Below are 12,758 nucleotides of genomic sequence, written 5' to 3' on the forward strand. Positions count from 1 at the left end.
AAACTTGATTCACCCAAAATTTTACCTCCCATGATAATTGCAATCCAAGTTTGGGTCAATTTTTCAACAATAAAAAAAAATAGCAGTAATTATAAATGCAAATGAATATGGCATATAAAAACAAGAGTGCACTTTTGAAGGCAAACTGCCTAACTCTAGCTTGCAACTACTTACCCAAGGCTTCAATCAACTCTTTCAAACGAGTCTCTGAGCTTGTGCGAGCTCTCTCACTGCGTTCCACCTGTCGCAGTAATTTTCCCACATCTAACAGGGCTCCATCATAGAAGACTAGTTTAGCCCCGGCAGCACAACCAAAAGAATCCAAGGCAGGCGGAGGTTCAGTAGCATTGCTCTCTGGTAAGCAATCCTCAGACTTCATCAGAAGTCCACGGTTGCCTGCATATAACAAACCAATAGGCTTAGTATATTGGAAAACATGAACAAAGCTATAACAAGAATAATGCCCGGCAGTATATTAGGAACCTATCAGACATCGAACACCATAAAATTAGTTTTCTGTTATTTATTATCACTCATCACCATGCACGTCTTTAAAAGTATTCTTGAACAATATCTCAGTAAGTTTTACCAAGGGGGTGGGGTGCTTGAACATGAATTTTCAACATCAGCACCAAGACAATGAAAGCGACAGGAACTTGTTTTGTTCGAATTATCTCGTGTCAGTGGCGTGTGTGTGCTTGTGTGTGTACACACATAATCTACAAAATATTCTACAATGAACATGTACCAAACAGGCCAAAGACAAGTCCTACTCAACCGTGAGAGAACAATTCTATAACTGTATAGAACAGGTGCTTGTTAGCACAAAAGTTCTTAACATGACAAACTGTTTTAACCCTTTGTTTTCCCTGGCCAATCCAGTTGTTCAAGTAAGCATTTTGCTCCTTGTATGCAATTAAAATAACAACATGCGAAGATGAGATTAAACTGAAAACTTTAGTTAGCTTTACTTATTAAAAAATTGGCCCTGTATCTGAATTTAATCTGCAAGTGTCGTCGAAAAACGATAGTCTTGCGTGTGGAGAAAGTGAACAAACATTTATTTGATGTTCTGCTCAATAAAATCAGTCAGTGGTATTATGGAGGCGCTGCGTTAGAGTGCCTCGAGCGTGCAGCGGAGGCGAACGAGCGCATGCAGTCACGTCACACATGAGTCATGACCGCTATCTGGCAGTTTTTTTCAAAAACAAAGTGCGTGGCTCTGAGATGGGTGTACGCGCCCGCCTCAGAGGTAATAAAGTGCAGAACGCAAGGCGACGGGTAGGTGCCACCACCGTCTCGTTTTAGCAAAGCGTTGGAAACACTCGCCTTTCCGTGCAAGCCTTGGATGGTCAGCGCAGCGTGATAAGCGCTATGGTCCTTAAAATTACTTATGTATGCGTTTTCTAGTAAAAGGCGCACATGCAGAATATATACGTGTTGTTATGGTGCCCCAGACACGCGCAATTATTGCTTTTTAATCGACAATTGCACAAGCATGAACGCTGAATCTTGAGCAACATAGGCGGGCGCTGCAAATGGGGTCGGCCGTTTCAAATACCAGATGCTGTTAAGAGTGGACAAACAGACAAATGTATAGACAGACAGACAGACCAAAATTTTTGCGTCGAAGGTCCCAAAGAAAGACTATTGTCTTTAAAAAAACACACGCACACACACCAGGCCTGCGCAGAATGCACAGCACAGTGACAGAAAAAGCTGGAAGAGTGACCTTTTTAGGGCCTTTTTTTTTTAAATACTATTTGGGTAACTGCTAAAAGCTCACTTGCAGAGTACCCACGATGCCAAAAATCATGATTTTTTCGTGTAGTAGAAAGGAATTCACTATGCCATTTTTCGTCATTTTTTAGAAAAGCGTGGTACTTGCTACACACTTGCAAAGGATTTCGTCCAATTTTTTTTACGCTGTGGCTGATGATAAAGAATTATGCTTGATATGTGGGGTATAACGTCCCAAAACCACGATATGATTATGAGAGACCCCATAGTGGAGTGCTCCGGAAATTTCGACCACTTGGGGTTCTTTAATGTGCACCCAAATCTGAGCACACGGGCCTCCAACACTTCCGCCTCCGTCGGAAATGCTGCCACCACAGCCGGGATTCGATCCCGCAACCTGCGGGTCAGCAGCCGAGTACCTTAACCACTAGACCACCACGGCGGGGTGAAGAATTATGTTTCGAGACTTTTGTAATGGGTTGCAGTATTCGACGACCCGTCCATTTTGCATTGTCTGACACCTGCTTCTACCTTTGCTGTTCTAAACAATTTATTACTCATATTATTGTGATTACTTTCCCGACATGAAGCCTGCACAGAGTTTCAAGCACTGGCGCAGCTTTGCGATAGAATACTGACTGAGGTGGCACATAGGAAACCCTGGTTCAAATCTCATTGTACCCTTGGTCTTCCTTATTTACTCAGTTTATTTCATGCAATAGTGGTTATGGACACCGGGAGCGGAGGTGGACAACTACGAAGCCAAAAAGATCCTTGTACTCTTGTAACAGCTTTCGCTGTAAAATAAGTGCTGACATATGAGGATGGGTACACAAGTCACATTAGGTCCATCAGCTTTCTCATTTTACATAAGATCCTTCTTTCCTGACAGCTATATGTCGGTGCATAAATCATTATCATCACTATTACCATAATTACTGCCTTCATCATCAGTTCAACGTGCTGATCATTGCTAACGGCTTGGCTTTAAGACTTTCATCATCATTGCTCATTATTGCCATAACTCACACATTAATCCTTATGTTGAACGCTTTATCACCACCACTGTCACCTTTCAAGGCCAATTTGCTTGCCCACAGCTCTAGTTCGACATGTTTGTCATCATCTTTATCGTTGCTCATCGTCTTTACTAATGTGCTCACCCTTGTGTTCAAATTCAATTCTTTCATAATAAACAGCAGCATTGTTCAAGAGGTCTCTTGATGGCTCCGTTTCAACACGCTAATTATCGGTGCACTCCAAATCAAAACAATCACTTCTGGTAGTGAGTCCAAAAATTATGGCCCATACATCTTCACCACTAGGTTCACTAAGCAAATACATTTTAAACACAGCATCTTGAAGGTGATCTGGCTATATTATTGATAATATTTAGTGCGGGTGCTACTACCATGCAGCACTATACCAGCTTCTCACACAAACCCGTTATGCCTGGGGTCTACGGTAACTCAACAACTCTGCAGCACTGTACCAGCTTCTCACACAAACCCGTTATGCCTGGGGTCTACGGTAACTCAACAACTCTGGTCGCTCAGAGTGCAAGAAAACTCATACAAAAGCAAAGATCAACCACCCCTTTTTCAAATAAAGTTGAAGTTGAATAATTCTGAAACTCTTATGAATGCACAGTGAACTTATATTGACACAATTTTTAAGAAACTACATTGTGTAGCCTAATCACACTTCACTAATATCTTTTGTACACATATGCAGATGTTAGGATACAAAAGGTTAACGTCAGGTTATCATAATTTCAGTCAAGGTGCTATTAGTGTGACGCTACCTCACTTCACTCCTAAGCTTAGTAACATATGCCGTATATATTTGTGTAATGTACAAAAGCACCCTCTCCCTCCATCCGCCACAATGAAATTTTAGGGTAAGAATCAGGGGTAAAGGTAATAAACGGAGAAAAAGATGTGACTAAGTTTTGTAAATATATTTGGTGGTACAGTTGAACCCTTTTATAAGAAACATGCACTGGGGAGCATTTCTTGGCTGTTAAATCAGAGTTCTATCATAAATAGTGTACCACACTCTCATTTTCAGTTCATCCCCTATTTCAGTGTAAGCACACTGTTGTCTTATACCTAATCGTCCCTTATACCAGTGTCTCTTATAAAGAGGCTCAACTATACTTTTCATTAAACTAGTGTTCATTTTTACTGAAAGAAAAAGAAAAGGTGTCACTTTTTATCAATTCCAAGAAAATTATTTTTCGACCTTGCCTTTCGCTTTCTCCTTTAACCTTGTCCCATGCTCGAACTCACCCCATTCCCAAATGAAGTCCTCTGTCAAATTAAGGCTTGTTTTATATTTACATGCCTCTGCAGTTTTTCAGCACAGTTCTAAAGAAAATGACACCCATAACTTCAAAAATCAAGTGGCACACGCCCTCAGCTGACCAGTTAGTGGTTTTTGGTGCACAGTGATTGCCACCCACACTGTGTATGTGTGGTGAAATCTGCCCTTAAAGAAGCCTGTTTACAGATACAGTAAAATCTCGTTAATTCAACTCCCGTTAATTTGAAATTTTGGTTATTCGGCCACGGTGTCTGGTCTTGTCCAAAATGTACATTGTTCTATGACTGAAAACTCTAATTCGGACAAATTCGGCCGCGCTTCAGATAATTCGAACGCCCGACTGCGATCAAGTCACGACGAGGAAGCAGCAGCAGATTCTGTCGGCCAAATCGACGGTGCACCTAAACACCTTTGGCGCCTCTGAGATTCAGAACTTTGCCCATGGGTAGTACATCTCGGAGGCACCAAAACTCGCACGCACGCGCGCACACACACACACACACACACACACAGTGTAGTGGTTTTTGGTGCACAGTGATTGCCACCCACACTGTGTATGTGTGGTGAAATCTGCCCTTAAAGAAGCCTGTTTACAGATACACTAAAATCTCGTTAATTCAACTCCCGTTAATTTGAAATTTTGGTTATTCGGCCACGGTGTCTGGTCTTGTCCAAAATGTACATTGTTCTATGACTGAAAACTCTAATTCGGACAAATTCGGCCGCGCTTCAGATAATTCGAACGCCCGACTGCGATCAAGTCACGACGAGGAAGCAGCAGCAGATTCTGTCGGCCAAATCGACGGTGCACCTAAACACCTTTGGCGCCTCTGAGATTCAGAACTTTGCCCATGGGTAGTACATCTCGGAGGCACCAAAACTCGCACGCACGCGCGCACACACACACACACACACACACACACACACACACACACACACACACATTGCTTTAAACAACCAAAATGGAAGGCAGTGCATCGCTACTGTCATCAGCGACGGGCAACCCACGGATTTGCCTTTCCTTTTTTCCTGCGTGTCGAACACGTTTGTGTGACGGTTGTGTTGGATTGCTCACCTCTAGTGTGCTTTAAATTATTTATCTGTACGTGATCAGTGCTATCTGCAGTCTTACTGTTCGCTGTTTTTTGAAAAGTTTGCCGGTTATGCAAACGTATGACAGGGACAAGTTTGGTGATCAAAGGAAGAGGCTTCGAACGGCAGCGCAACCCAAGCTAGAAGAAGCACTGTTGCGCTCGATTGCCATTTCGCGCGATGCGCGTTTGCCCTTGAGCGACCCCCTTATCTGCGCACAAGTAGAGAAGTTCGCGGTGACCACAAACATTGACTCCTTCAGTGCGTCTGAAGGCTGGTTCGACTGCTTCAAGAAGCGACATGGGCTGGTGTTCCACACCGTGTGTGGTGAAAGAGGTGCGGTTGACGAAAGTGTTGTGTAGTACTGGCGGTCTGGACTATCCGCGCGCCTTTCAAAGTACGAGCCATGCAACATTTTCAACACTTATGAAACAGCGCTGTGGTATAAGGCTCTGCCTGACAAGACAATCGCGTTTAAGGGGGACCCGTGCATCGATGAAAAACGAAGTAAAGAGCGCGTGACAGTTCTTCTGGCTGCTAACATGACTGGCACAGAGCGGCTACTGCGGTTGATCGGGAAGGCTAGGAAGCCAAAACGTTTTAAGAATATTAAGCAGCTGCCTGTCGACTACTGGTTCAACGGAAAGGCTTGGATGACTGCCGAACTTTTTCAAGCCTGGCTGCGTCAGCTCGACCGCTGCTTTGCGGCCAAGGCTCGGAAGGTGTTGTTCGTGCTAGACAACTGTAGTGCGCACACGAAGGTGTCCGGGCTCGAGAACATTGAACTGCTATTCCTGCCTCAGAACACAACAGATTCCCTGCAGCCGATGGACCAGGGAACCATACAGTTCGTAAAAAGCCGCTATCGACGGCAGGTACTCGAGCGGATGTTGCTCTGCATGAAGCCAGGCAAGCAGTATGAAGTAAGCCTGCTAAGTGCAATCCACATGCTAACATACGTGTGGAACAACACACCGCCTGCAGTAGTCGCAAACTGCTTTAGGCATAGCGGCTTCGTGCACGACGCTGCTGATCCGGGTGTGGTGGCCGATGAGGAAACCGGCGAAGAGCAAGACGGCCACGACGTGAGCATCATGGCAGCTGATGTGCCCTTTGGCGAATACTTCGCAATCGACAGTGATGTTGCCGTGGCCGGCACAGTAACCGACAGTGATATTGTCGCCGAAGCCTTGGAGGGCGAAGGGAAATCGGCTGACGAGGACGTAAGCGATGCTGACGAGCGTCAAACCACACAATGACGAAGGCTGCGCATACGTCGGCCTTTTTGGAGGACATATGCATGCTTTCCTCGAACGGTGTGTGCGAACTAAGCCATCAGCAGGAACTTCGCAAATTGATGACTTCGTCATATGTTGCCTCCGTGAAGCAAACTGCAATCAGACTTTTTCAAGAAATAAAAGTCTGATGGTGTAGGAGACATCTTTCAAGTGCTTTGTTCGTACTCGCGATAATTCGTAACCTCGGTTAATTCGGACATTCTCTCCAGTACCTTTAAGTCCGAATGAACAGGGTTTTTCAGTATGTCCAGCAGCTGAAGCAATCCAGCCATAACACTTTCATGTATGACAACCAAGTCCACCTCACATGAACGAAGCTGTTGCTGCATGCTGGCTGTTGACGTGCACTTTTTGTTAAGTGTCCTCTGACATTATCCAGGACAAGTAAGGAATGTGTGTCGTAATTAGCACTTGATTCCTTCTCCCAAGTGCCTGTCAACGAGTCTTTCACCTGGACATCTGTCATTCGACATGTCTTGCCTGCCATAACATATACGTAATCAGGGAATTGTTTTTCAGAGCATGTTTTCTCTTACAAACAACTTCATTAAGGGGGTAGTTTACACCCATCTGCAGTGAAGCAAGACATAACTGTGCATTCGGTCCACATAGATGAGCTTGTCGACCTGCTTAATCTACTCCGGTAAATGGGGCATCCTATCATCGTGATCAGAGAGCACTCAGAAGCAATTTTAAAGTCAAGAAAACTAAAGAACCGAAGAAAGCAAACTGCCCGGAAAATACATTTTCAATTCTAATAAGGCAAATTATGCCTGTCTCAATCTCTTTTTTTTTTTAAAAGACAAGTCAGTTTTATATTAAACAGCTGGTTACACTACTCATATATATTTTAAACCAGTGTAAATTTGTTGTGTGTTTAAGAGTTAACAGGTTGCCGACCAAGTCAGCATTTTGAAATTCCCTGAGATTTCCAGGTTTTCCCTGAGTATTTTTGTGAAATTCCCTGAGTGGCACCTAACTTTATGCCATGTCAATACAAGAAGGCACCGTGCCACCCGATGCTGCCGCTGTCTAGTAAGCATGTGTAACGCTTTGTCCGGCAATTTTTCTAAGCTTCTCATTAAGTCAAATTACTTTATCAGGTATTTTGAATGAACAAAATTTGTAGAGTCGAGAAAAATCTATAAAAAAGTGAGAAACATCATTTTGGTGTCAGCATCATTTATAACTGCAAACTGTACCATAGGCGGTGCTCAAAGAGTTCAGCCTGGCGGCACCAGCGATAGTTTACATCTTTACTAATATCCGGCCAACACTGCCATGGTCGTTCAGCGATCCATCGTATGATGTTCTGATTTCATATGAAGAGATGAGAAAAAGTATCACAACAACTAGCGCAGGGGACACCGCCGCGTGGCCAAGCACCTTGGTTGTCATACGACGACCAGCGTGCGTGACCACACTACGGCGGCTGCCGCGCCAGCGCCCCTTGCGGATAATGTCATGTGAATACCTTCTAGAGTATTTCACAACGTGGTATTCCTTGAGACACGAGTCAACGCACAATGCCTAATCGCAGTCTGTCCAAATAAAATGTACTTGTTTTCTTGGAGCAACGAGTTGCGTTAGCACACACGGAGAACCTCTGCGTGCGGCTGCCTTGGGCAGAGTAACCTCGATAATCATGGAGAGGGAGAATACTTCGTCAGCGTCGATGAGAAACAAGCTAGAAGCTGCCCCAATAAAGATGAAATTCGACTTCTGTCGCCCCTGTAAAGGAGTGCCGATAAAGATAAAAACCAACTGTCACACACCTACCTAACCACAACAGGGCGTTGCCCATTGGCGTTACCACCGACCTTGCTGATGCTATACCATATTTGCTGGCATAATTGCATCCTCGCATAATTTGTGCATCCCTAATATTTTGCCAGCTTGGCTAAAAAAACATTTACTTTCATATTTTGCGCTCCCCGAACCACCCGAGCCAGCTCGCTGGTGCGTGCATGAAGAGACTTTCTAATGCTTCAGACGGGCGCGACCCTCGCCGAGCAGACAAGCGCAGTCAAATGGACTACGAGTACTTAGTTCATTCTTCCGAGGACTTCTCCCAAACTAGGGTCCTTACACGTACACTCAAACATTGTTGTTGACATGTCACCAGAACTGCTCGAGCGTTTGCCTCCCTCTATCTCCTCATCTCTACTGCCGCGAGAATGCAGGCTCACATCACGGCACGGACAACTTACTGCATCGGAGGAATGAAAGCTCTATGGCCTATCCCCCCAACCATTCCTCCCGTTCTCTGCATCCATGCTGCAACGCACAGTTGGTTGATTTCAGAAGTTTAGGTTTTGCCACCTGGCCGACGCGTTTTTACGGTTCCCCTTGCGATGTGCTACAATAATTACATATACGGCGTAATTGAAGCTCGTTGTTGTAAATTTTGCCAAATGTACTTCAAGGTGACGTACTTCAACGAGTAAGCAGAGGAGTGCGCGTTTTTTATTGCAAGTTTCCTGCCACTAAAGAAGGCCTTTTCAATAATGAGTGAACGCTTAAGTCACCTGGTATCGCCATGCCGTGAGACCTAGTTTTCCACATCATTGCTGCGAATAGCTTCAAGAAAATGGGGCATTCGAACACGCTCGATAGTACCGAGGACGATGAGCTTTGAGAGGGCGGCGGCTGCGACGATGACTCCCAATCAAACTTTGTGAACAATGATTCCCACTATACCGCGAGTGACCGGATCTGACTGGTTAAAGCATGTGCTAAATTTTCTAAATTAACAAGTAGACTTCGTGTCTGCTCCGATTTTTTAGAGGTATATATTTTGTGTGTTAGGACTGTGACAAAATATATTCTATGCCCTCACGAAATCGCCGTGTATTTTGAGCACCCCCTAAATCACGAAAAAAAGTGCTTAAATTATGCGAGTAAATATGGTAAATCAGTTCTGCTTATTTCCGCAAGATGATGGCACAAATCCGAATGCCTATAGTCAGTCTCCTAGGAGGTGACCAGCCCCTCTTAGTGAGCATGCATAATTATGGCGCGAAATTTCAAACAAAGGGTTGAAAACGTTCTCGTGCAGCAGACCTCGCGGGACAGAAAACATCCAGCTTACATGTACGGCGAAAGCCCTCTCAGACTTAAAAAAATCGCTTAGACCTCTTGAAATGGGAAGCAAGTATTTATTTCAGACAAAAAGAAAAGAACAGTTAGTAAAAATTAAATGCGCAGCAAGTAAAAGTTTTTGAAAATAGGAACAACAACCATTAAAATGAGAGAGAATATTCAAATAAGATTAAAAAGGAGGTGCAACATGAGCGACCTTTTTTGAACATGGACCTTTCATCATATAATTGAGACCTGGTCTACTTAAGATTTGAACATTGATACGAGTGGTATTCTGTCTCAGCAGCCGGATATTAAACTGCCCTGGTACAAGTCAACCACACTACTGCGCTATAAGAGGGAAACCCGATTCTTGGCATCTGCCAAAACTTCATTTTTTTTTTAATTCTAGCTTTTCAGAGAGGCGATAGCACCCTTCTTTTCACGCTCCTTTCGTAACGCGTAAGCCCTGTCTGTTCTGGTCTTCTCCAACTCTTTGTTCCAACAGGCGTTCACCCTGCAGACCATTTGAAACATCCTCTTGGTCAGTTGCACTCGGGCAACTCCTCCAGCTGACGACACGGCATCGAAGACAATTCGTTAGGCAACGAGAGATTGTTCTTTCTGATTTTCCACCAGGCAACTTTTGTTGATGAAAAATCCCCGCTCGACAGATGCATTTACGTGTGAAAGGGTGAGGATCATTTTGTCAAAAGTGAGCAGTTCTTTATTTGAACCATAAATCTGCACACAAAGGACGTCCAGCCGTTCCGTGCTCCTATCAAAGATTTTCAAAGCTTGCGTAGAAGCCCAAGAACATACATGCTTGTAGGCCCGCATTGCACGGTCGGCCTCTGTTACAGTCCGCCACTGGTGTTCCATTAACACTTCAAGGGCATCAGTCCAGCGCCTTTCTCTGCGCTTTGGAATTAGCGTGCACGCAGTATCTAGAGATGAAGACCCCTCGTTAGCTGGAACTTCAGCGGCAATCTTTCCACAATTTTTTTAGCAGAATTCTTCAAAAATGAAACGCAGCCACTTCTGAACTAAAGAATAGTCAAGTCGGAAAGTTTCGCCTTTGTCTATTTTGGGGGCCAGAAAAAAGTTTGCAGGCTGGTCCATATCCTCATTAACTTCAATAGACTGTTTGCTGTCATCATCACCTCTTTTTTTTTACAATTCTGCTCATTAGGGATCGTAGAAGCGTTTCCAGCGATGTTCCAAGAAATAAAAGCATTTCTCCGAGAAATGAAAACTGGACCAGGAACGGCTGCAGTTCTTCCGCGACACTTTAAGCATGAAGGTTAACTTCGTGCACAACAGAGGGTCGCAGATGGTTTTCTCGACCACGGCTTAACTGGCATTGTTCAGCCGCTTGTTCTCGTTTTGACACAACTCGACGAACACCTGTATATACGGAAATACCTCAAGGGCTCTGGAAAACACACGAACATTTTACATTTGCCGGGTGGCGCAAAACTTCAGCAGGTAAATGTTGCTCCCAGTGATCCGTGCATATTCAGCGCGTCGGGCAGGCACACGTTTGAACAAATTGTACATAGCCTGCAGAAATTCCCCGACTTGCCACCCTGTTGCCCCGTGTCCTGTTTTGAATGTGCTATTTACAACGTGAAGGCCACAGTTCCCAATGTTGAGGATTCGGCAGCCATCATTCATTTCACAAAGCTCTCTTACTTGATCTCGCGTAGAAATTTTATGTTGACATTTGGCCCGTTCGTTGATATCTAAGATGTTCGATCGTGAAAGTCCTTCTGCGGTCCTTTCAAATGCCGACACCAATTCGTCAGCTCGAGTGCAACCGAGAAAGAATGACGTCAGGTAGCGAGTTTTCACGTGGCTTTCTGCACCTGACCAGAAGCGAACACATCCATGTGCTCGTTTTGTGCAACCTTGTTCAATGATTCATCAAATGCTTATGACGGGTAGCATGCTTGACTCACTTCTGACACAAGGCTCTCTTTGAAAAAAGGCAAGAGACCATAGACAATGGTATAAGCCACCTTGTCTTTGCCAAGTTGCAATTTCTGGGCTGTAGCTGATGACGGTAACATTAGCGGTAACAGAGAAGCCGATGCCGCAGCAGCACATAATGATGAGTGCATCATGACAGCATTGAGGAACCAAATGATTTCCACATGAAGACCTCTTGGTGACGAAACAAATCTTTGGCTGTACTTGGGAGCTGGAAGTCTGTAGGCGTAGTTGTAGCAGGTGAAGGCTGCGCAGATCCTGACGCTGACGTTGCTGGTCCCGACTTCACACCGGCGACTGACCATCCACTTGCCGGCAGCGTCAGAAATAATGCTACAGAGGGTGTCCCGGCTCCACTCACAAGTCGATGCTTTTCAATACTGGCATGCCTTGACACAGCTCTTTTTCCCATGTTACTAAGTGAAAACTGTTTTCTGCACAGCACACAGTGCACCACATTCACATTCCTTCAAACGGGCCTTGTCCAAGCTGCACAATCAGAATGTTCAGGATTCATCCAGTCCTGGACGAAACTACACTTGAATGCCGTCATACTTCTCAAATAAAAGTTGCTTGAGGCACCACTGCCGTTTTTAAAAAACAGTCAGTTTAGATTGAAATTGATGACTCAAAAAAAATGCCAGGCCTGCGCGGAAGGCGCAGCACAGTCACAGCGAAAGCTAGAAGAGCGGCCTTTCAGAGCCTCTTCTAAACACCCATTGGGTAATTTCTGCAAGCACACTTGCTTGATACCCACTATGGCATTAATAATAAATATTTTGGGTAGTAGGCCGGCATTCACTACGCTAATTTTCGTCATTCTCCTGAGAAGTGTGGTATCTGCTGAACACTTGCAAGAAATTTTGTGCCAATTGTTCATGCAGTGGCTGACAACGATGAGGAATTATGTCTGAAGTGGGTATGCACCACAGTCAATATTCGAACAAGAACAAGCTTTTGTAATAGCTTGGAGCATTGGATGACCCACTTGCTACGCTGTTTGCATTGTGCGCCGATTTGTTCTTTCATTCTTTTAAAATCCTTTATAAGTCGTATTAACACGATTGCTTTCCCAACACCAAGACTGCCTAAAGCAAGTTTGCCAACAAGTCCCAAGCACCGGCATGGCTCAGTGGAAGAATACTGCGCTGGCACCCAGTGGACTTGGGTTCGAGCCCCACTGTATCATAGTACTGGGTTTTTTTCTTCTTATTTCGTGCGAAAGTGGTT

The 12,758-nt window shown here is 44.6% G+C and overlaps 1 protein-coding gene across 2 annotated transcripts in view; it reads right to left on the bottom strand.

Annotated features, from left to right (window-relative positions):
• Positions 1-12,758, bottom strand: part of LOC119187710 (cell division cycle and apoptosis regulator protein 1) — a 274,460-nt gene that overhangs the window by 16,925 nt on the left and 244,777 nt on the right. For both annotated transcript variants that reach the window (XM_037435792.2, XM_037435791.2), the window contains one exon: positions 175-396. In XM_037435792.2, coding sequence (XP_037291689.1) covers positions 175-396 — 222 coding nt within the window. The remainder of the gene's footprint in view (positions 1-174; positions 397-12,758) is intronic.

Source organism: Rhipicephalus microplus, chromosome X (assembly GCF_043290135.1).
Source record: "Rhipicephalus microplus isolate Deutch F79 chromosome X, USDA_Rmic, whole genome shotgun sequence".
NCBI classification, from domain to species: Eukaryota; Metazoa; Arthropoda; class Arachnida; order Ixodida; family Ixodidae; genus Rhipicephalus; species Rhipicephalus microplus.